Source organism: Danio aesculapii, chromosome 1 (genome assembly GCF_903798145.1).
Source record: "Danio aesculapii chromosome 1, fDanAes4.1, whole genome shotgun sequence".
In the NCBI taxonomy this organism is placed as follows: domain Eukaryota; kingdom Metazoa; phylum Chordata; class Actinopteri; order Cypriniformes; family Danionidae; genus Danio; species Danio aesculapii.
The window spans coordinates 34,767,700-34,793,320 of record NC_079435.1 but is presented as its reverse complement, the minus strand read 5'-3'; the positions used below and the strand labels follow the sequence as shown (position 1 = coordinate 34,793,320).

Sequence of the window (25,621 nt, the reverse complement as noted above, 5' to 3'; positions counted from 1 at the left end):
TGTTTTCAGAAATAATATGTCAAAATTAAACAAGCAAAATAAACTTGTTTTCACTTTGGCATAAGATTATTTGCTTGTTTTAAGGAAAACCCGCCTATTTTTTACATTATTTCTGAAGGAAAGACAACATTTTTTGCCTGATGAGTAAAGTCTTATTTATTTAAGAATTTTTAGATATTTGGACTAGAAAGTAGGCAAAAAAAATGTAAGTAAAGCTGTTTTTTCAACTGCATCAGAAGCAGTTCATGCAGTAGACAGATTAATATACTTAAATACCACAAAGGTTATGTGTCAAATATTCTGCTGGAAAGATGCAAACAGAAACATGAAGCATGTCTAAAAGAAAAGAGAAACACATTTTAGGTTTTTGAGCAGAAAATTGAAAAATAAATATAGAAGAAAAGTCAGCACACTACTAATACGGCCTGAAATAAAAAATAAATATTTAAAATTGAAACTTGTTTATCTCACAGCTTACATCAAAGTGTGCATTTTATTAAATTGTCATAACATTAGCTTTTAAATTGCATTAATATGTTCAATCCATCATTTTAAAAAATGCTGTCTTGTTTCAGAAATATAATATGTAAATATAAGTTTGTCCACATTTTAGACAAAGTTGTCTTGCAACTATCTTGTAGCGTTCTCTGATTTAAAGTAGTTATTGTTTTTCAGGGTGGCACGGTGGCTCAGTGGTTAGCACTGTCACCTCACTGCAAAAAGGTTGCTGGTTCCAGGCCAATTGGCATTTCTGTGTAGAGTTTGCATCTTCTTCCTGTGTTGGCGTGGGTTTCTTTGGGTGCTCCAGTTTCCCCCACAGTCCAAAGACATACGCTATAAGTAAATTGGGTAAACAAAATTAGCCATAGAGAGTGTTTGGCTGTTTCCCAGTACTGGGATGCGGCTGGAAGGGCATACATTGACTGCGTAAAACATATGCTGGAATAGTTGACAGGTCATTCCACTATGGCGACCCCTGATAGATAAGGGACTAAGCTGAAGGAAAATGAATAAATGATTTGTTTTGCTATGTAGTTCATAAATCAGTGTGAACAGTTGCGCTGCATTGAATTGTAATTTTGATTCATGATTATAGTTAACTAAAACTAAAACCATACAAATTAAATCCGGTTTGTTACTTGAAAAAAACTTAAATATATTTAAAAAGCTATGAAAATATTTACTGATTTAATATATCTATTAATTGTCTGTCACTGTTCTTTGTTTGTATCATGTGATTCCTTTGTTCTGTTTTGCTGCTGTTTTCTATGATCATGAGTTCCACCTGCTGTGTCACCCTGTTTGTGATTTGTGTAATCATGTCCTATGTATTTAGGTCCTGTGTTTTGTTCAGTCCAGTGTCCGGTATTGTACTGTCATCCCTTGATGTCTCTCCTGCGTGTGTATGTTTCAGTGCCTGTAGTAAGTGTCTTTGTTAATAAATACTTGTTTTGATAACTCCTGCGATTCAGTGCGACTCTTTATAGAGTAAAAACATGACAGAATACCAGACCTAAACAGAAAAGTTGCTGCGTTGTTTCCCCCATCTTTTTTTTCACAGTCTTTTTTGCCCCAGTGTTTTCTTTCCCATGCCCTTGTAACTGGGTAACTGATCCTCGAGGACCATACCGGCCTGTTCCTAGCCATCGCTAATAACACCGCATGCAGAGCACTGTCATCCGAAGATGGTCCTCGAGGCAATTTAGCCGCATATGTGGAGTGGACACTGGCGAGGAACAGATCATCATTCACCGTTTGTGTGGAGGAAGACCTTGCCAGTGCCACTCCAGACCCAGTGACCTGCCAAACTATACCCATCTGCAGGGAGCGCTTACCAGAGCCCACTGAAGATGGAGAGTCACCCGTGGTGTATAAGCCATCGCCATCGGGAGCGACAGAGCTGAACACCACCAAAGAGGAGGAGCTCAACAGTCCTTCTGTCCTTCTGTGTGAGCTGGCAACATCGCCCATTTCTGGGAGTGCTGGTGGATGTTGATGGACCAAGCGAGGGTCCCACCCACCTCCCCACTGCTGAGGGTGATCTAAAACTGGACACTGAAGTGCTGCTCATAGACTTCTGGAGCGAAGTCACCCCTCCCGCTGTCTATGCAAATTATAGTGTCAAGCCAACTGTTCCCAGACAATCTCCCAGCCCTGTTGTTTCCTGAAGACGTGAGCTCCAGTGTCATGAGCAGCACCCCACCCAACCCACCCTCTCATCCTCTGCATATGAAAGATCATGCAGCCAGTCAGCCAACTCCCGTCCCTCTGCTGTCAGCCAGCCCCTCAGCTCACCCTCAAGCTCCAGGAGGGGAGGTCTCTCTGTAGGCCTATCTCCCAGCTACTATATTCAGAGGATGTTACCCGCCGTCATCATCTCCGGCCTCTGAGCTGCGGACTCTGCCTAAGCCCTTTGACCCTAAGGCTTCACATTAGCTCACTCCTCCCTTGTCTCCTACGTGGGCTGTCAGCCCACCAGCTCCACCATGCTCCCTCATCCCTGTGGCTCGGCCTTGGTCAGTCGTTGCCCTGCCTGTGCCTCTGGACTCCACTACTCTGGCAGCGCCTTGTCAGTCCGTCCTGCCGGCTGCTTTGAGCTCCTCTTTCCCTCCAGCTATGCCTTGGTCCTCTGTCGATCTGGCTCCGCCACGGGCTTCTGGACTCCCATCTACACCTCGCCCGGGTGAGCCGTCTGCTCCACCCTGGCCCTTCAGGACCTCGGCATCACACTCACCCTACGGCTCTCCATCTCCTCCTTGGGCTACACCTCTATCAGCGGCGTCTCCCTCAATCGCCCCCCTGGAGTCGGTGGCCACTCCTCCTTCATGGCTCCTCCCTCCTGGCTGTGTCCTGAGTCTTCTGGCCCCTGCTCTAGCTCCCCTCCTGGTTCTTACCTCCTATGTCTCCTCCTCGACTCCTTGTTCTCCTGTTAGTCTTCAATTTTCCTTCCATCTAGGACTCCTCCCTTGCTACCCCCTCCTGCCCTCTTTTGTCTTGTATATGGTGTGTTGAAGGCGCGAGAACACACCTTCCAAAAAAAAAAAAGGGGGGGGGGGGGGGGTAAATGTCACAGTCCTTGGGTTTATGTCATGTGATCCCCATCTGCTGTGCTCCATGTTCTTTGTTTGTGTCATTCATTTGTTCGGTTTTCCCGCTGTTTTCTATGATCATGAGTTCCACCTTGCTGCGTCACCCCTGTTTGTGATTTGTGTAATCATGTCCTGTGTTTTGTTCAGTCCAGCGTCCAGTATTGTATTTTCATCCCTTGATGGCTCTCCTGCGTGTGTGTTTCAGTGCCTGTAGTAAGTGTCTTTGTTAATAAATACATGTTTTAATAACTCCTGCGATCCAGTGCAACTCTTTATAGTGTGAAAATGTGACACAAATTTTTTCTTTATTCATTTTTTTATTTTAAAACCAAAATAACTAAAATAATATAAAAATAAATCATTTTAAAAACTACTACGAAAAACTGTGATTGTAAATTAACAATATGAAAACACCTCTGCTCTCTTTAATTAATTCATCAGTCTGATGAAATGCCAATACATTAGCTTGTTATATATTATAATAGTAAAGAATAAGTAAATTAGAATGAAAAATCCTCCTTTTAAATCAAACTCAAAGTCAATACACAATTGTTATTATATTTATTGAACATAAAAATATTAATGCATAATTAATAATGCTTAACCAGCCAGGCCCTGACGCGGAGGAAATGAGTGTGGGGAATGTGTGTGTTATCTCTCCTTCACACCTCCTCATCCCCTGTGCTTTTCTGCTGTGAGGCGCCACCCATTTAGGGAGTGTGTTCAGTTCAGTTTGCACATGATCTCTTACCTGCTTCGCTCACACACACTGGACGCCGCTGGCTTTCTGTCCACGTTTACTAAAGCTGCAGGGCACAAATTTGACATCTGCTTTTCTCTCTTTGTGTTGGTTGTCCGGCTTCTTTCTCGCTTTGATTTTTTGCAATGTTTTACAAAAGCTGAAATGGATTTGTAACCGGTGGAGGTGGCAAACAGGGATATTTTCTCCACTTTTATTTTGCCATCTACAGTTCTCTATTCTGTCAGGTCTCCGTGTACTCAGACAGGGTGAGTAGATTGCCAGTTTGTTTTTATTTTTTTAAATCAGAATCTGTCTAAAATCTGATCAAAATCTGCTTTCACTTTACTTGCCTGTCCAGACCTTTACAAATTGCAGACCTGAAGAGGTTTGAAGAAACTGAAAGCAGTATGATGTATAAATTTTAATATATCACTATTACTATATTAGGTTACTATTGTTATTGTTGTTGAAATCATTTACATTTCATGGCTTAAGTCGCTCTTTTAAAAATTGACTTTACTTTGTTCAAATTAGTTTTTCCAAATGAATATCAACTATAAACTTAATTATTTGGATTTTTGGAGTTTTACTTTACTTTGTGATTGTTTCACTTTTATCAGCTTAAATGCATCAATTAGAAAAACACATTATAAAATGTGTTTTATTATTATTTTATAGAAAATAAAAATCCGAGCTTAGAAACAACTGGAAAGCTGTTTTTAAACCCAAACGATCCACTTTCTGTCTGATGTGTTTTAGTTCTTCTGTTAACTGTGCTTTAAGTCTTAATAAGTTTGTTCTGCTATTGGTATGATTTTTACACCTATTGTTACCTACCACCACACCCACACTGGCTAATCCATCACTCCGTTAATCATTACACCAGCCTTTCAAAGCTGAACAACTCAAACATATACAAATCCTGCCGTTCGCTCTTATATTGCTCGCAGTGTTGCAATGTTTCATGTTCTCAACCTATAAAATCCATTTCATGTTTGCATGTGTGTGTACTAATATATAAATTAATACACATTTTACAACTAAAATGTCATATTTCATTTTCTTTTCGACAATCATCATTGCTCCTTTAAATGTATTTTTATTATTATAGTAGAAGTAGTAGTACTACTAATAATAATTTTCATTATTATTTTGGGAAGTGCATGTATAATGGTAATACACTGTTATACAGATCATTTATATACGCTGCGATGTTAAAAAAGTTGGAAAAGCTCTGGTATTTAACTTTTTTGAGTTTTTTAAAGATACTTTGTAGGCTTTATAAGAATACATATACATAGAAGCATATCCATACAATAAACCTAAAATCCCCATTTTTTTTAGCTTTTCAACATTAAATGTTCGATAATTTTTACTTTCATGTTTACATTTTCACAGTCATTAACATTTATTTTTTGTAAAGTGCAGGCCTATAATTGAAACTTTTTTCAAGTTAAACCAGACTTTGGAGAGCTTTTTTGTGATTGGAGTTGTCTTTTACGTATGAAAGTACATATTTTTTCTTAAAGAAATGGTAAAATTGTTGTGAAGTGACTCATGTGTTCATGTACTCATCTAGTGAGATTGCTAATGCTGAAAACACTACAGACATTATGTATGCTTACTTATATGTAGGAAATGAAATGTTTAGTCTTTTTTTTCACCGAGATATTCATAACTTGCAGACTAATATTTAAATAGGCGTACAGTCTTACTTTTGGGCGGCACAGTGACTCTCTGTTTACTTCAGAGTAAGACGGTCTCTGGTTCGAGTCCTGTTTGAGGGCTGTTTTTCCTCTGTGTTTGTGTGGGTTTTCTTCAGATGCTTCGATTTCCAGTTTTGATTAAGTAAATTGAGTGCGTGAATAAGGGAGTGTTTGCCAGCACTGGTGGTTGCATGACTTAAAACATTGACTGGTAAAACATTCTTCTGTAACAACTCCTGATAAAGAAAGAAATAAGCCAAAGAAGACTGTTACTTTTGATTAATGCAAAAAATTCCCTAATTCTGTTATACACTGTAAAAAAATTACATGATCAATTAGTCATGACAGCATATGTTTTAATAAGTTAATCATGTTCAACTTAATTAACTAAATAAGTTATACAAGCCAGTATATATTTATACAAATTTTAAGTCAGTTTGACATAATATAAGTTCAATAGACTCATAAGGTTAATTTGATTCAGCTTAAAAATTTAAGGCAACCAGGATTTTTTTTACAGTGTATTTTACATTAAACATTATTTTTATGACTGGGCTTTTCGTCACACTATTACAGGGCTCTATATTGTTTTTATATTAAAAGTATAAATTAATGGACTAATTTGCAACTTTGAATTATCAAGCATACACACCTTCCCTATTACAAAAAGATATTTTAATCTTAATATGTAATACTCAGGTCAGGTGCGTGTGTGTGAATATATGTGTGTTTGTCAGTTTGATTGCGTAATCGCCATTTTTAGCTTGTAGTTCTAGTCAGGCAGCTAAAAACTGTCAAAAGCTGTTATCTATTTGATCCCTCAAGTTCTTAGATCTTCACTTTGAGAATTCAACAGAACACATCTCAGATATGTAAATCCAGTTGTTGAAATGCCAGATTTTCTTTTGAATATAGTACAGTTTGATCTCACTTTTCCATCTTGTACAGGAGAACTTTATCCTTCACCCATTCAAACCTGTCGTATTGTTTTTTACAAAGCATTTATCTACACAGTTAGAGAATTTGCTGATATCACCGACAGGTATTTTGTTTAGGAAATTGTTTTAGTCAGAGACAGTAGAACTTGGCTTGTTTTCTTCATCATTTCCTGCAGAGGTGGATGATTACCAGAGAGTGTTATCAACTATTAGTTGGAATATGTAATGACCATGTAAAGGACAGGTATGTGTGGATATATGAAATGTTAGTTAGCGCACTGCAGAAATCTGCAGAGTCTCTTTGGAACAAGTTCAGATTCTGTGCAAGTGAGCACCGATCGATCTGTAGATTATTTCTTTGATTTATTAGTATATGAAAAATATTTACACTAATTTTCACTACTGTGTTCTGTAACATGTATCTTCAGGATTTCATTAGTTGTTCTTACACGTCTATGAAAAAAACAAAAACAAACCTAGCCTTTAAAACTACAACATTTAGCCATCATGGGAGCCACTTTTGAAATACACATACGTCATCATCTTTTGAACTGACACGAAAATGACATGTTTAACTTGTTCAATGACATGTTCAGTGATTGCCAATCTTCCATGCTTTGGTGGATACATTTAAGCTTGGTCTCGTGTTAAAGAAGACAGATGTCAGATTGTAGCTGAAGTGAAAAGGTTCAAAAAGCTATAGCAAAAGTTATGTGCCTTTTAAGATTATGAAGATGATAAAACACATACTTTGGCATTTTATTATATTACATAAAATATATATTGTACAAAATCAATTTTAGCCTAAATGAACAGAAAATCAAAGTCAAGTATCTGAACAAACTAGATCTCAAATTTGAAGCTGATATCTTCAAAAATTAGATTTTGGCTGCAGTACCAAATATTACCAGCCTTTCCATTGGTTACCATGTCCAAATGCACCCACTTATTCTGTGTATGTTTTGAGAAATATGAACCATATTGTTTTATACTTTTGACAAAATTTGTAAAGTAGACCTCAAATTATAAAGTAGTAGTGCAGTTTGGTGGAATTCAGCCTCTAAATACTTTTTAAATGTGGATTGCTGTAGAGCAGGGTTGGTCAACCCTGCTCCTGGAGATCTACCTTCCTGCAGAGTTAAACTCCAACCCTGAACAAACACACATAAACCAATTAATTAGGACCTGAACTGCACTTGATAATTACAGGCAGGTGGGTTTTATATGAGTTACAAATGAAATCTTTCCAATGATATTTAGTTTGCTACGATTAGTTTTAGATTTGAGATTTTATTTTTGACAGTTAAAGCATTCAGCTTAAAAACTATGGGATTGTTGAATGCTTTATTTTGATGAACATTTTGAGCTGTGCAATTATTTCCAGATAAATGCACAGCTAAAGTAGTTCCATGCAAGTCTTGCCTGCCTTGCAGTTTCATGTCATTACACTAAATGATTTCAGTTATTTCACAGCCTTTAACAGTCAAAAATCAGTTCAAAACTAAACTAAAGGCTTTGGATGAGATGCTGAAGAACATAGTCCTACATGCAAGAGGCGTTTGAGGGAAGAAAAAAGTGACAATTGTCTTGAAATACAATATCTAAACAATGTCTTTATGTGGGGTAGCAGTCGAAGTGTAAGTGTTATATGAATTAGTAGGAAAAAACATGCTTTATTTTCTAGTAATTCAACATGCCATTTTCAATTAATGTGCTAATATTATATGCTTACCATAGCTAAAGACATTGTCAAACATTAATCCAGTAGATTTCATTGATTCTTCTGTTTCACTTTAGATGACATGGCGTCCTCAGTACCGGAGTTCTAAGTATCGCCACGTGTTTGGGAAGCCGGCCACAAAAGAGAACTGCTATGATGGCGTCCCCATCACTCGAAGTGTTCATGACAACCAACTCTGTGCCGTCAATCCACGCTTTATCGCTATCATCACCGAATGTGCGGGAGGTGGATCTTTCCTGGTGCTGTCTGTCCATAATGTAAGTGAAGCACTAATTATAATCTTGGTCCCACTTCATATTATGTGACCTCAACTACTGTGTACTTCCATCAAAAAATCAATTAAATACATTGTATTTACTGTGTTCATAAAATATTGCAGAACACGCTCTTGAGGTGGGATACAGGTAGTGTTAGAGACAAGTTTGGAGGCATGGGTAGGTTTAAGGGTGGGATAAGGTGTAGGGGATGCAGAAATTAATTAAAGATGTAATTACATGCAGGTATTTAATCAATCATGATTATAATGTAGAAACATACACAATAATGTATTATAATAAATAAATAATTATTAATGTATGTGGTCATTTGATTTCGTGTTAATACACGTTTCAACATTTCAGCTCCCTTACTCAGAAACAATGCCAGCAGTTAGTAGTTTAGATATGAAAGATGACGAAATTGCATTTTGTCACTTGATAACTCATTCGTGTTACGTAATTGTTTTTTTTTTGTTTTTTTGGGGATGTTCTCTTTGTTGAGACCTGTGTTTTAAGCAAAGACATTTCTGTGTGATGAAGCTTGGTCAAACTTGTAATAACTTCGAACTGAGTTTTGCTGTAATATACGATCCCCTTTTAAGGTGCTATAGAATGCACTGATACGTTATGTTTGAATTGTTCTCTGTTATCTACATAGAATGTATTTGGCTTATGTAAGTGTAAAAAAATCTCCAAAAATCTTTTTACAAGCCTATTTAAAATCCTATGATTTACCCCAGAATGAAAAGGTCTGGTTTTACCTTGTGAAAGTCCATAAAAAATAAAATTAAATACATTGTATTTACTGTGTTCATAATCTACATTGTAAAAAATGCAGGGTGCCACACAATTCATTCATGTTGTCCTAACACAAGTTGATTAAGTTAACTTAACACAAATTTATGTGGATTGAACATAAAAAACATTAAGTTGTTCCAGTGAAATCTCAACAATTGTGTTATTTCAGCTCATTTTAAATAAGTAGTTTGAACGAGCAAAAAAATTAAATTGAGTGTATTACAGAACGCTCTTGTGGTAGGATACGGTATAGTGTTAGAGACAAGTTTGGAGGCATGCTTAGGTTTGAGGGATGGATAAGGTTGTAGGGGATGCAGAAATTACTGATGTAATTTCATGCAGGTTTTTAATCAATCATGATTACAATGTAGAAACATACACAATAATGCATTGTAACAAATTATTCATTTCAGTGTAAGTACAAATTAGTTAAGGCCACCTAATATAAAGTGAGACCATAATCTGTATGTCAAATTGGGTCAAATAGGGACAAAAAAAAAATAAAATCTATAAAATTAAATTTAATAAAAAAAAATAAAAAAAAAACAATGTTGAGTTAGTCCACATTTGACCCAGTTTTAAGTTTCAACTACCCTGCATTTTTTAGGGAACAAGCTTTTTTCATTTAAATGAAGTAGAGTTATTTTTTAATAATACAGTACACCAGATTCCACAAATCTAGTGAATTAGACCTATTATGCAGCGTCAGGCTGACTTGTTTAGGATGTAATCTGCAGTAAAATTAAAGTAAAAAATTGTCATATTGATATAAGCTGAAACTTTAATAGAAATAAAGTACATCTACTTTTTTCTCAATGTATACTGTCTACATTGGATGTGAGCGACACAAAGTGACTATCAACAAAATGACTCATTATATTCAGTGATTTTGTCTACACTGAATGCGGAAATGATGCCCTGCTCTGACCTACTCCCAATCCTCGCACAACTTTTGGCATTAAGAAATGGATTTGCAAAGATCACCTTGTCACATCCAGTGTATAGAGCTTGCTAGCAGTTGCAGGAAGGTGTGACGGGGCACAACAACAGTCCCGTCTCATGCAAACAAGGTGCTAGGATCACAAGGAAGACAATGCAAAGATAAACATCCTCACAAGATCAACAATGTCAGGTATTATTTTTCCTGACAATGTAGAGAACACCTGTACATATGCACACGCTCCTGCACGCTTACCTCTTCTGACACACTTCAGCCATCTGTGTGGTTTTATTGCTCTGTTGACTGTCTCATGTTCGGTCAGGTATGACCTCATGTCTAAAGAATGGCACAGGTTACTCAAAAGCCTTCAGGCATCTTTCTGTATCATCTGTCTCATCTCCTCCCCCGACACCTGAGCTTGACTCAAAAGTAGCATGTCCATACGATAAAATGTGCTTTAGTAGCAAACAACATGGTATGTGGTCATTTGATTTCATGTTAATACACGTTTCAACATTTCAGCTCCCTTACTCAGAAACAATTCCAGCAGTTAGTATAGTTTAGATATGAATGATGACAAAATTGCATTTCATCACTTGTAACTGAGTCATTCATGTTACGTAGTAGTTGTTGTTTTTTTGGGGTGGATGTTCTCTTTGCTGAGACTTGTGTCTTTAGCAAAGACATTTCTGTGTGATGATGCTTGGTCAAACTTGTAATAACTTAGTACTGAGTATTGCTGTAATACACGATCCCCTTTTAAGATGCTATAGAATGCATTTATATGTTATGTTTGAATGTTGTCTGTTATTTAGAATGTATGTGGCTTAGGTAAGTGTAAAAAATGTCCAGAAATTATTTTACAAGCCTATTTAGAACCCTATGATTTATCCCAGAATGAAAAACTCTGTTTTTACGTTATGTGAATATCAGGAATGTTAATGAATTATTAATATAAACTCAATTTACTGATGCGCACACAGCATGATGTACTATGTGTAACGCCTGGGTTCACTACAGAAAGGCACAGTATCGCAGGATTATCAAAACACAGAGATTTATTGATAACACTTACATGGATGAAGACAGGAAGGACATGGGATGAAAACAGACATCAATGTAGATAGAATACCGGACAATGAATGACTAAACACAGAGACTGTAAATACACAGGGGATGATGAGACTGATTACATACAGTGGATGAACACAGGTGAAGGTGATGAACATAAACAAGTGGTGGGAACTGGAACAAAGGAGCACATGGGGAAAGGTCACATGATTAAAACAAACATACATGGAAGACAGGATGTGACACTATGACACACATGCAGAATAATCATGCTAACTTTGTCAAAAACATATTTGTAGAAACTGAGTAGATGCCTAGTCAAATGACAGTCATTTCAATTGAATTGGTCAAAAGGTCCACATTGGGAGTGAGTGAGCCATCTGTATGTAACTGCTTATGAGTTATGGATTAAGGATTAAATATAGACTAAGTTATAATTATACACCAAAAAAGCGACCAACAGAGATGTATTTATAGTTGCATTTTATAGGTTTAATGTATGAAAACACAGACAGGAATTAATATCAACTTCCTCTTAAACATGAGTTTATTTACTCTAGAGCAGAGATGCCCTCCATTAGCCCACCATCCTATCTGAGAAGAAAGAGAGAATGATGAGGATGAGTTAGAGGTTGTCATTTCAAATTTAATGCAACCTTTTATTTGTTTATTTTATTGTTAAACTACAAAGAAACGGCTAACTGAAATTAAATGTTTCAATTTACATGCTGTAATTTAGTTTAAAATGTACATACTGTCACCCGACGGATAGAGGACAATGCAGAGAGTGCAATGCAAATCAAGGCAAAGGCAGGTTCTGCTAGTGTATTCTGCACTGAACTCCTCTGTGTTATAAATGTGATTGTTTATGTTTTTATTGCAATAAGTTATAATTTTATCATTTAAAAAGTTATACTGCATTAGTAAATAGGATTCTAAGTAATGCTTTCTATTCATTATTAAATATTTTGAAATAAATCAGGAAATGACCCATGGCAACTTTAATGTAAAATAGTTTGGTATATTTATCTTCGGCCCACAGCCCTCAATGATGTTTGGTTTTTGGCCCTTCATACGTAAAAGTTTGGGCACCCCTGCTCTAGAAAGAGTGATATAAGAGTGAAAGAGCTGAGGGATATAACAAGATGCATAAACATGCATTAAACATGTATTCAACAGTGACTATGTTTACATGGACATTACTGATCGAATTATTTGCCTTAATCTGAATAAGACACTAATATGATTAAGGTCTTTACATGAGTTACTTTTTAAATGTTCATTTCATGATCAATTCATGATCAAATTAATTCAGTGATTAACATCATTGCGTCACCACCCTATCCACATTCCTACCATAGTTTCATGTAATTTTGGGTGTTTTATTTTAAATTTGTCAACTTTAACTGCAGTTTCACAAACTAATTTCGAGAGGAGCATGTGAAGATTGATTGCAGCTGGTCTTTTATCTGTAATCATAGAAAGCCAATCGGATCATTTCAAACTCACTATAAATAGCCCAACTAGTTTTACTCCCTTATCTTTGTTTTTTTGAAGAATCCCCCCCTCCACCCCAGCTCTCAAAAACCTGGTCTCGTACCCCCTTACATGCTCATCGACCAGGCAGGAGCCCTGGGTTCAATTATCTCCGAGCTCAGGGTTCTCAAGCAATATCTAAGTGTGAACTCTTGAACTGCAGTTTGGCACTCTCACTTTTATTCAGGAATATTTTACTCATGCCCCCCCCCCCCCCCCCCCCCCCCAAGACAAGCGAGATATTGGATGCGAGTATGAACTGCTGGAAGAGTGTTGCTTTAATAGAATTTATGACCTTATTCAGATTAAATTAATCATAAATCGCTGTTTACATGGTAGACTCTTAATCAGAGTTTTGTCTTAATCATATTAAAATCGGATTATTGGTGTCCATGTAAACACTCAGTGTGGATGTGTGAGTTGCCTCATTACAAATGTACATGTCTGTTGCCTCATTACAAATGTACACTGAACATTTCACAATATAAACATTAAACTAACAAAAGATGCAGTAAACTGACCTTATGCATCTTCAGGATGGCGCTGAATAAACTTGTAATTCATCTTTTCAGAAAATTTGAATTCTGACAAGCTGTAAACTGTTAAAATGCTGTTGTATTGACTTACCCCAGAGCTGATGGCTGTCTCGTTTTCAAAATAAGAGTATTGCATACATAAGAAATATAAAAGGCTATGTTAAACTAAACCTCGGCAGGTCCAAATCTGCATCCTGAACATTTAAAAAAGGGCACAGGTTGTCCATCTCAAACTTACACATTTATTGTATTTTTTAACGGTTAGAACTTCAGCTTTTCAAGTCAAGCCAGTCAAGTTGAGCTTTATTGTTTCCGCTACATGTGTGGACATAAAGTAAATTGAAAGAGAAGCGGTTATCTAACTACTATACATACTTAAACTTAAGACAGACTACTTTTACATAAGACATAACATTATTGTGCATAGTATGTATTTAAGAAAACAAGTAGTGCAACATGATTTGTGGTACATTCACAGGTAAACATTAGCTGTGTCTCATTTCAGAGGCTGCATCCTCTGTAGGATGCATTCGAAGAGTGATGCGTAATTGTGGCGAGACAAAGGCTGTCTCATTTCGAAAAAATTTTAAGACTCTTTCAAATGCAGCCTGAAAATGCATCCTTCATTTCCCAGGTAATGAAGGTCACAACATCTCGAACAGCGCGCTGATAATGGCAGTACATTTTTAAAAGAAAACTTGTTTTATTGTACTTGGATATCGAAACACATGTTAAAAACAAAAAGAGTATGACATGTCTTACTAAAAAGTGATTTTATAGGCCGTTTACATTTATATGTGTACATGCATCATCATTAAATGCATCATCATAGGAAATATATTTCCAGCTTTTGTAAACCTTGCTTTGCCTTCAGAATGCTTAAAATGAGTTTTAAAATCACTTTGGAAAAAAGTCATTACAAATTTTATTACCGCTTATTAACGGCAGTTTTACAGTTGCTAGGTGACGAGACCTGTCCTCTGTAGGCTAGATCGTTTCATTTCAAAATGCTCAGATCGGATGCAGCCTCTAAAATGAGACACAGCTACTGTTTTCCTTATTGTGTCCTTGTAAGATGGGGTTGAATTAAAGTGTCCAGTGCATGTAGAAAGAAGAGGGTTTCTACATGTGGTTTGTCAAGCCCACTCACCTGTGTAAAACACCCTTCAGAAATGCACAATGTGTTTGTTTGAAAGTGTCTGATGCAAATCTGCAAAACTGGTGCAAGTGTCAGTCAACGTGTCAGAGAGATGAAAAAGTGTATTATCTACTGGTGCTATTCCAGCTATATCCACCACTGTAGCATTAAGGTTACATAAAAGGAGATACTTCAGTTTAAATTTGTTCTTTCACAGCCAAGACCCCTCGACAAAATCATTCCAATAATGTTACATTCCATATTATAAACTGAATATTATACTAAATAGTAATATACTTCTCCATAATATTGCTGTAGTGTTTTTGGTTTCTTAACATTTCAGAAAAAAAACATAGAAATATTTTCAAAAGATTTGCAACTTTCAAGATTTTCTATGGCACCTTTAGAGATTTAATTCTTGGTATTTTTATGACAGGAAAGAATTTGTTGGCAGGAAAGGTCAACAAATCAGGACTCGAACTTGGGATGCCCACTACACAGTTCTGCTTCATTTGTTAACATTGTATTAGTATCTATCTCCTGTTTTTCAGGAAAACAATTAGAAATAGCATTTTTGAATAGTTTTTACAGAGAATGCTAAATTTACATAAACTTTCTTTAAGTTAAGTTTCAAACTAGTTAAACAAAACAAAATATGTTTTAAAAGACAAAGCTGAATTTCCAAAATCCATTAACAGTTTTTTTGTGTCACATGATCCTCTAAAATTTATTCCAATTTTATTCATTTTGAAAATCTTTGTATTATTATGAATGTTGAAATCATTTTCTGCTAGGTATTTTTTTGTGATGCTTTTCAGGATTCTTTTAATTAACAGAAAGTTTAGACGAACAGCATTCATTTGAAATGGCAATCTCAACACAAATTTTTATTTAATTTACTGTCACTATCAAATGTATGTGTCCTTACTAAAAGTATTATTCTCTTCCAAAAATTGTATTAACCGCAAGTCCTTGAACAGTGCTGAACATTCTCTAGCATTCAATTGCACACTTTAATACAATTAGACATAAGCACAAAATATAAATGTAATAGTCAACAAAAGATAACGACTGCAGCTTATCACTTTTACAGTTTAGATCCTTTTATCAGCATCAGGGACTAACATGGTCATGCTGGAAATATCTCAAACCAAGACCCCATGATTGTACTCAATGCAAATGTACAAAAATAACGGACCATCTTTGTGTCTTCACAGACTGGCAAGGTTGACCCTCATTATCCAAAGGTTTCTGGTCACAGAGGGAATGTACTTGACATCAAATGGAATCATTTTAATGACTTCTGCATAGCATCTTGTTCAGAGGACGCCACAGTAAGTGTAAACAAACTTCAACGTCTGTTGTTTCAAAATCGCTCATTTCTTCACTAATCATCTTATGCGTGTGTAGTGAATAGCTGTTAAATGCAATTAATCAATAAGCAAACAACTGAAATGAAGCCAGGAATTCAGACGATTTATGAAACAATGCATCAGAGATTGAGCTTGTGCAGGCAAAAACATTTTTTGTCCTACATGAAGCAAACTTTAGAAATAAGTAACAGTCATGTTGACTACTTTGTAATTATGCACACCTCTATGCTAGCTTTGCATTTTAACGTATGTTATTGTAATGTAACATAATATAGCATGCCTTTGGTTGTCTATTATTTTTTAATGCTATTGCAAAATTGGACTAATTTGAACTTTTATGCTAAAAGACAGTGTATCATTTGAAAATGGGAGCCTACTTTATGGAGGAGCAATGCAATCTTTGTAACTTTTTGATTAAGTTGCTAATTGGGATTCATTTGTATGATCATATTTGTATATATTAGTACAATTTGCTCATCCCCAATGAGGGTTAGGTTTATTTTTGTGTGACCTTTTGACAATATGTACAATTTCCTAGTGAGGTTGGGCTTATAGGAGGGGGAAAATATATTAAATGTGTAATAATAACTTCAGTATTAGACTATTATTGCTAGTTTTGATGGTTTAAGGTAAAAGGAGTCACCCAGAATTGAACACCCAGTGCATAGTTTTTCAACTTTCAGACTTAAAACTTCTGCTTACAGTCCAGTAGCTGAATTTAGGTGGGCTCTTTTGATATGTTGTAACTTTGTTCTGACATTTGTACAGCTTTATGATGTGTGTGCATGCTTTCTGTTCAGGTGAAAGTCTGGGAAATCCCTGAACATGGTGTTTTGAAGACTATCACAGTGCCTTGGAAAGAGCTGCAGGGTCATTCTCGACGTGTCGGCCTCATCGAGTGGCATCCCACTGCCAACAACATCATTTTCAGCACCGGTTATGACTATCAGGTACTTCAGCTATACGTACAATTTGTCATGGAATGAAGGCAGACAAGATTTCAGTGAACTGGCCCTCCGGAAGACATTTCAAATATTCACAGTGCTAACATCTCAGCGCACACCACCACAAGTCGTATCATGTGTAACACTGGTTGTTGTAAGCAATTTTGAAATGCAGAAACTTCCCCTTTAGAGCTGAAATAGTTGTATTCAGGGCTTAAAATTAAAACTCTCTATTGCAAGTTTATTTTAGTAGCTAAATGAAAGCTAAAACTGTTGTTCAAAAAACATTTATTATCTGAAATAAATAAAATATTCACAATATATGAACAGCTAAAACGAACAAGTCACTAAAAAAACAACTGAAATGATATAATAATTAGCAGAAAAAAAGTTTATTATTTCCAGAATTAATACACTATTATTATTCTGTGACATGTGGCTGTTTAGGGACTGTACCTGTAGATGGCGCTTTTACAGTCAAAGACGCATATACAGCTATATATAAATATGTGTCCTGTCTTTTCTTCATCTGCCAAAATGTAAACTAGGCAAGCTTAACTAAATATATGATCTTTAGCATGAAGAATCTTCATCAATTCTATATAATACAGTACTTCATAAAGTTTGCTTTTATTTGATTATTTTAGGTGGCATTTGTATGGTGTTTAGTTCAGTGTTATTTATTTTATATTTATTACTAAGAGGTTTGCAGAAGAGAAAATGTAAACTGTCCTAACATTAAACTTTGCTGGACATGTTCTGTTAACTGTTAATTTGTTAATATATTCTATAATTACAGAAACTAAATATATAAAAACAAAAAAGAAATGTGTTCATAAAAAAAAAAAACTAAACTAAAACTAACAAAGCCACAACTAAACCGAAAATTATAGTTAATTTAAAAATTGAATAAAAAAAAAATCTAATTTAAAAATGCAAAAATATATTAACCTTTGTCGCCATCGTCTCTAAGCACAAAATATGAGAAAAAAATGCTGTTGACAAGTTTTTCATGTAATTCCTATACAACGCAGATATTGCCATATGACTTAGTGTGATTATTAAATAGCAAAAACGTCTTTGTCATAGGCATCCTTCTGTCTCTAGAGACAATGTAGTTGAATATGTGAATGTGGCATGATGCATAATGCTGATCTTTTTACAGAAAAAAATCTTAATTTTGTGTAGTTAAATGTTTGAAACACAAAACATCAATAAATATTAGTTTTGTAATTTCATTATCTTTTTAATGAATAATTGTAATAATAATCACAAGTATAAAATATCTCGGATGTATTAGTATTATAAGGCTCGAATACTCTAATATATACCATTAGAAGTTAACATTTTGTTAAATGTTTTACATTTACTTTACTGCAGATAAGGTAAATAGTGGTATACTTTAATTAAACTGATCCTAAAGTCAGCAGCGACCTTGTTAATATTTAAAGAAAAGGATCTCTTAAATAAATTATTATAGCTGGAAGAGCAGCATTCTAAACTTGCTGAGATATATCCCCCTTATTTTTCATGCAATAACATGTGCAGCCAGTTGTAAATATAATGTGTCTGGCTTCTGGTGTCATTTGCTTCCAGTTATTTTTCGCTGTACAAAACAGCCTGTTATGCTGCTTGATGCTTGTGAGTTGGGTAAAAAGGTGGAAAGCAGATGTGAGACACTTCATGTTAATATTACAGAAACTCATTTTTCATTAAGCATTCAAAAAAAAAAAAAACTTTTAAAAATGTATTCAGTATTCTGTTCATAAGTTGTGTTTTTCTTCTTTATTATGCTTTATAATTAAGTAATAAGATACACACACAAAGATTTTATGTTTTAAATAAAAAGCTGAAACCTTGCCTTCTAAATTCAATATAAATGCATCAGCAAGTTTACACATGTACTGTGTAATATGTTCACATTGCATCTTAAATCAGTCTTTCCCTAATGAAACTACTTTTGTTAGGAGAAATACTTACATAGTCTGTAATTGTTCTTTCCATAACAGATGGATATCATTTGTATCACACATTTTAACACTTTATGACTTGCATATAGGTTTGCCTTTACATTTTTTTTTGAGTTGCTGATTGCATAGAATGTTGTGAAGTTCACCTTTGAAAATGTAAAGTAACTTAATGGATTTCTAAACAATTAAACATACAGTTGAAGTGAATTATTAGCCCCCTTTGAATTTTTTTTCTTTTTAAAATATTTCCCAAATGATGATTAACAGGGCAAGGAGTTTATCTGATAATATTTTTTTCTTTTGCAGAAAGTTTTTTATAAAAAAAATATTTTAAGGTCAAAATTATTAGCCCCTTTAAACTATATTTTCACAATAGTCTACAGAACAAACCATCGTTATACAATAACTTGCCTATAATTACCCTATCCTGCCTAGTTAACCTAATTAACCTTGTTAAGCCTTTAAATGTTACTTTAAGCTGCATAGAAGTGTCTTAAAAATGTCTAGTAAAATGTTATTTACTGTCATCATGGCAAAGATAAAATAAATCAGTTATTAGAAATAAGGTATTAAAACTATTATGTTTAGAAATGTTTTGAGAAAATTTCTCTGTTAAACAGAAATTAGGGAAAAAAATAAACGGGGATAATAATTCAAGGGGGCTAATAATTCCTACTTCAACTGTAAGTATGATGGATTAAATGTCAGAAAGTTTCATTTACTGTAAACGTGTTTGTTTGTGTGTTCTTGTGTAGGTTATGGTGTGGAAGCTGGACGTTCCTGAACAGGTGATCAAAAACCCTGTGCGTTCCATCAGTGTTCATTCAGATGTGGTTCTGTCTATGTCCTTCAACACAGATGGCAGCAGACTCGCCACTTCCTGCAAGGACAAGAAGATCCGGGTGATTGACCCACGTACTGGCACCCTTTTACAGGTGTGTGGGGCTTAAAACATGTTCTTCACAGCTTATGTTATTAGGTGGAACCAATAATCCTTGACCTCATTCTTTTTCATGCATTTTTTACCAGGTTTATCACTAATTCATGCTTTGCTTAAAGGGTTAGTTCACCCAAAAATAAAAATGATGTTATTCATTATTCACTCTTATGTCATTCCGATCCCTTGAGACCTTCATTCATCATTGGAACATTTAGAAGGACTCCCTCATCCTCCATAGACAGCAGCAGTACCAAGATGTTCAGAGTACAGAAAAGGAACTAAAAGCATTGTCAGAACATTTCATGTGACTTCAACTGTAATTATATGAAGCTGCAAGAACTCATTTGTATGCCAGAAAACCTGTAAGAACAACTTTGTTCAGCAATGTCTTCCATATCAGATCAGGGTGCATGTTTACTACAGGCAATACTACAGGCTAGTTGTGCTGTTCAGTGTGTTCCAAACAGCATAGACACATCAGAGGGAAAATAATCATAGTTGCCATATTGAAGTGTCAAATTGGCTTCAAAATGGCCCCTTCAAAGGAGCCTTTGGCATGAAGGATTTTGAAGTATAGAACTGATGGACACCATGATCTATTGAGCAGGGAATTTGCTGGGGTCACACACTGCATTTAAGTTGAAAGGACTCATTCCTACAACCTAATTCCTTCAGAGGGACTCTCCAAAAGGATTAAGATATAAGGATGAGCCTTTCCAAATGGAACCTAGTCTCTAATGGCAATATGTTGAACTGTTGTACATCATACAATGTACACACTGATGACCTGATAAGGCCGCAAAACTGTTTTTAGAGCCTCACCTGATTATAGTTGAATCACTGAAGTCGCGTGGAATTTTTTAAATGTTTTTGATTATTATTCTGGACTTCTCTGGATCGTTGATTTGTCAAAGTTCTGAACAAAAGTCTCAGAGGATTGGAACAACATGAGGGCGAAAAATTAATAACACAATTTTAATTTTTGGATGAACTAACCCTTTAATTTTGGTCTAAGATGCTTTAAAGTATAGCTGTGTTTGAAACAGCACTCGAGAGTTTGCTGTTTTTTTAGTTGTGGCTGAATTTTCAACTCAACTTAATTTCTAAATCACTTTCGAAAACCAAAATGGTCACCAAAGTGCTGTACATAAACAGAACACATACAAAAAACCCAAAACCCCAAATACTTACAATTTACAACACATGACTGAATAAAATAAAGTGAATGAATGTGTTTTGAACATTCTTTGAATTGACCCTAGGAGAGCAGAAGCTCATTCCAAGGTCTATGAGCTGCCATGTAAAAAATTATTCTCTACATTTTGCAGTTAATTTTGAGTGATCAACTTCATTCTCTAAATTAATTTACTACTTTTTACCCACTATCCACTCTGATTTTGGGTGCAAATCCTTTGTGCACTTGTTGAAATGCCCTTTCCGAAAATCCAGCAGAAATGAAGAAACACAGCTGACATAAACACTGGAGGTGCAAATTTCATTTAATAATGTAACCCAGGATTACCTCAAGAGTCCTGAGGATGCTGAAACCTAGAGAAAATAATAAAAAATAAATGCTCACACACTAGCCATAGTCATATCACCCTGCAGCCCACTGAAGCTAAGCAGAGCTGAGCCTGGTTAGTGTCTGGATGGGAGGCCACTTGGGAAAATCATGTTGCTGTTGAAAGTGGTGTTAGTGAGGACAGCAGGGGTGCTCACCGTGGGGTTTTTGTGGGTTCTAATACCCCAGTATTAGTGATAGATACACTATACCAGGAGTGTCCAAACTTGGTCCTGGAGGGCCGGTGTCCTGTAGAGTTTAGCTCCAACCCTAATCAAACACACCTGAAGTAGCTGATCAAGCTCTTACTACATAAACTGGAAACTTCCAGCAGGTTTGTTGAAGTGAGTTGGAGCTAAACTCAGCAGGACACCGGCCCTCCAGGACCGAGTTTGGACACCCCTGAACTATACTGTCATTAGCTATGTTTCCATCCACTTATTTTTATGCGCATTTTGGATTTGCGCATAAAAAAAACGGTTGATGGAAACGCCATGATGTGCATAAATTTTGAAAATGCGCAGAAAAAACTTATGCGCATAAATGAGTAGGATAAACTTTTTATTCCATAAGGTGTGTGACTTACAGGTGAGGATGGCGGTAGCAAAAAAAAGGTGAACATAAAGAGCTTTTTTCAACGAAAAGTGTAAGTCACATAAACTCAAGTTCGCTACTGAATGAGTCGATCATGATAATGCTGCTATTGCTAGTGTTTTTCACTGCTTTTACGATCAGTCTGACCTTGCCAGTTCTCCTAACCTCTTTAAGTAACATCTCCCATTTCGGTTGACACAATTTGTCAGAAAAACTACAGCCTGTGCTCCATCTTTTAATAATACTATGAGACATGTTTAATTTGTACGAAAAATAAACAAAAGTCTTTGTTAACCTCTCTCTTTATCAGTTAATAAACATTATTTTAACATTACACTTTCAGGCCTGTAATTATTAATAAGAATTATTCATTCTGTTTAATTGAGGTGTAAATATTAAATTTTAAAGACAAATTAAGAACTCATTTTTTTCTGGATTATCTTGTTGGATAGTTATTATAACTACACTTTTTGATGTACCAAAAATATTTCCTACCATTTTGTCAAATTGCTTTATTTACACATGTGCACATAGAAATGAGAAATTTTAATTCTTAGAATGAAGAAACGAAGAGTTCAGATGCTAAAACCTCTAAATGCCATGTAAAATGAGCATTTTTCTCAGCCTCATATATTTATGTTCAGTTATTTCACTTTAAAGACAATGGAAAGGATTGGAAATGGAAAATATTAAATGGTATTTAGAGGTATTTGCGTCTAAACTCTTCCAATATGAAAATATACTTATTTTTAAAAGACATTTTTTTTAATCATAATTTTCTTTGGGAAATCTGTTAAAACTTGATTTAAATTAAAAAACTGAACCCTATATGCAAATAACAAACTGGCCAGTGCATTCAACCTTTCTCTGTGAGAATTTGGCCATTTGAATAATAAGATAAATTCAAACAATAATAATAATACAACTTTTGGTCTTTCGAACCACCTGAACCCCCTTGGTAAGGCGCCTGACTATTTAATTTAACTTATGTATGAAGAGAGGTTTAATTAATAATATATTTTAATAGCAGTTAAATAACTTATAGCAATATATAATATAAAAAAACAATATTCATTCTTGGCGGGGGTATGGGGGATTATATTCACTCGTCCCCACCAATGTCAAGTGCAAACTACGCCCTTGATTTACGCAGCTTCTCCTACCACAGTAAATTCAGTTTTTACTGTTGATATTTGACACCAGTTAATCAGGAAGTGACTATTTTGTTCGCTTTGACTCGTTGGATGAAAACGCTGCTTTATTCACTCGTCTTTAATGCAATAATCCAGTTTTGCACATAAAGTGTAAATATTTTTGCCATTAAATAGCCATTGAATCCGATATGGCAATACACTTTAAACTCACTCTCTCTCTCTCTCTCTCTCTCTCTCTCTCTCTCTCTCTCTCTCTCTTTCTTTGTAATAAAAATTATCAATAAATGTGATATATGAGCAGTCATATTCAATTAAAGTCAAATAGGATATATTACAGATTGGCAGTTGAAATGCTCTCTGCCTCACACTATTTACATCACTGTCCAAATTCAATTATTTTCGATTAAATCTTTTCTGTTCTAGTTCACTCAACTGCCATACACTATTCAGGGACCAGTAAATGAGTGAACATGTGTGTGGTTTTGGACACACAGCATATATACACAGAGCTGCACTTCCCCTGGTCAGCCCCTCTTACAGCACACTTCCAAAACTAACACCTTTAAAAAGCCAGGTCAGCCTGGCTCATCTGTTACCCAAGATTCTCACATCACACTGTTGTGTCTCTTCATGTGAGTCAGATGAACATAACACTTCGGTTCACAACCTATTTCATTTTACAACACATTGTTGACTGATTTATGCAATGAAAGTTTTGTTGAGGTCGTCCTTAGGTTTTCCACTCAGTATCTGTTTGTGAAAGAGAAAGATGTGCATTTATTTTTACATTTCACTCAATTGTAATGTGTGATTTCAGGAGACTAACTGCAAATCACACAAAGCCAGTAAAGTGCTATTTCTTGGAAACTTGAAAATGCTTCTCTCCACGGGAAACTCACGCTGGAACCATCGCCAGATTGCACTTTGGGATCAAGTAAGTGTTGCTCAAAATAGACTCAATTTTCCTACTATGACAGCAAACGTGTATAAAAAGATTGTTTATGGCTGTCAATGAAACTGGTTCTCGTGTATTTATTGATGATGTGACAGCTGACAAAAGCATTATGTCTGGTTTTTAAGGACAGTTTTTGATTCATTAAAATAAATTCAGTTGTGGTCTTGTTACCCACAAACTCCTATCGAACATCAAATGCAAAAATAGTTCTCTGGCACTCAATAATCAGAAATACAATCCTGAATTGCAAATATCTTTTTTCATGGTCTGCCTTGAGAGCTGATTTGATCATTTATGCATTTTTGAATCAGAAAGGTTGCATATTAATTATACAGTACATATGCGAGCACACATTCAACACTTGCTTCTGAAACTGTACAAAAATAAAAGTGTGAAAACTTCTTTCAAAGACCCTCACATTTTGAATAGTAGTCTGTGTAAACAGTAATTGACTAAATGTTTAAATGCATGGCTTATTTTGGTGACAGCATCAAATGAAATTTACAAAAGCATATATTTTATATTCATAGAAGGCACATTAAATGCAAGTAAACAGTCTATCTTAATGTGTACAACTTTTGTGAAAATAAAATGCCAAATATTTATCTGACAAAATGTATGCTATTTGTCAAGTTATTTTAGAAGTCTGTACGTTTTAAAGCTTTTAGCTAAAACAAGATTTTTTTTCAGATGCACTGTAAAAAAATATGGTAAAAAAGTCATGACTACAAATGTTTTTGTTACTTTTTTATTAATTAAAAAGTTTATCTGGTTTCAACTCCATTTTTGAAGTTATGCTAAGTTTAACTTAATATTTTTGTCAGTTTGAATGATATAAGTTTAGATAATTAGAAAAGTATATTTGATTGAAATAATAAAAAAAAAATTATAATAATTTTTTTTTACAATGTATAGGTAATAACGGTGGCTCAATGTACAATGGCTCAATGGTTACCACTGTTGCCTCACAGCAAGAAGGTCGCTGGTTCGAATCCCGGCTGGGCCAGTTTGCATTTCTGTGTGGAGTTTGCATGTTCTCATGTTTGCGTGGGTTTCCTCCATACTCTGGTTTCCCTCGTATGCGCTATAGGTGAACTGATTAAAACTAAACCGGCCGAAGTGTATGAGTGTGTGTGTGGCTGTTAGGGCATCCGCTGCGTAAAACAAACGCTGGAATAGTTAGCGGTTCATTCTGCTGTGGCGACCTCTGAAATAACGATTTAGCCAAAAGAAAAGGAAAATGAAAAAATAAGTAATAAGCTACCATATATGATGATAATTTCATTCACATTGATTACAATCTTTTCATTCATAAAAAAATAAATGTATTGTAATAACTCCCAGTAACACTCCAATTTTTTTCCATGGAGTTTTTCAATGAGTGCCCTCTGAAGTGTCAATTTCCTCTAGTGTCACAACATAAGTTATCTTTAATGACTTGCTTTGAGATGTAATGCAGATGCAGTTCTATTTTTTGCTTTTGCAAAAACTGTAAAAATACCTAACTGACATGTGCATGAATGTGTTCTTCAGGAGGATCTCTCTCAGCCATCCTATTCTGAGGATTTGGACGGCTCTTCTGGTGTTCTCTTCCCTTTTTATGACCCGGACACACACATGCTTTACATAGCTGGAAAA

The 25,621-nt window shown here is 35.3% G+C and overlaps 1 protein-coding gene across 2 annotated transcripts in view; it reads left to right on the top strand.

The window, feature by feature from the left end:
* The window catches only part of coro2aa (coronin 2Aa), a 45,270-nt gene that overhangs the window by 12,479 nt on the left and 7,170 nt on the right, over positions 1–25,621 (top strand). Inside the window, exons 1-7 of one of the 2 annotated variants that reach the window (XM_056459151.1) lie at positions 3,837–4,097; positions 8,273–8,473; positions 15,710–15,826; positions 16,666–16,815; positions 19,535–19,714; positions 23,846–23,962; positions 25,517–25,621. In XM_056459151.1, the coding sequence (XP_056315126.1) occupies positions 8,273–8,473; positions 15,710–15,826; positions 16,666–16,815; positions 19,535–19,714; positions 23,846–23,962; positions 25,517–25,621 (870 nt within the window). In that variant the 5' untranslated portion in view covers positions 3,837–4,097. Of the gene's footprint in view, positions 1–3,836; positions 4,098–8,272; positions 8,474–15,709; positions 15,827–16,665; positions 16,816–19,534; positions 19,715–23,845; positions 23,963–25,516 lie in introns of those variants that run through there. The other variant, XM_056459146.1, reaches the window with a different exon arrangement.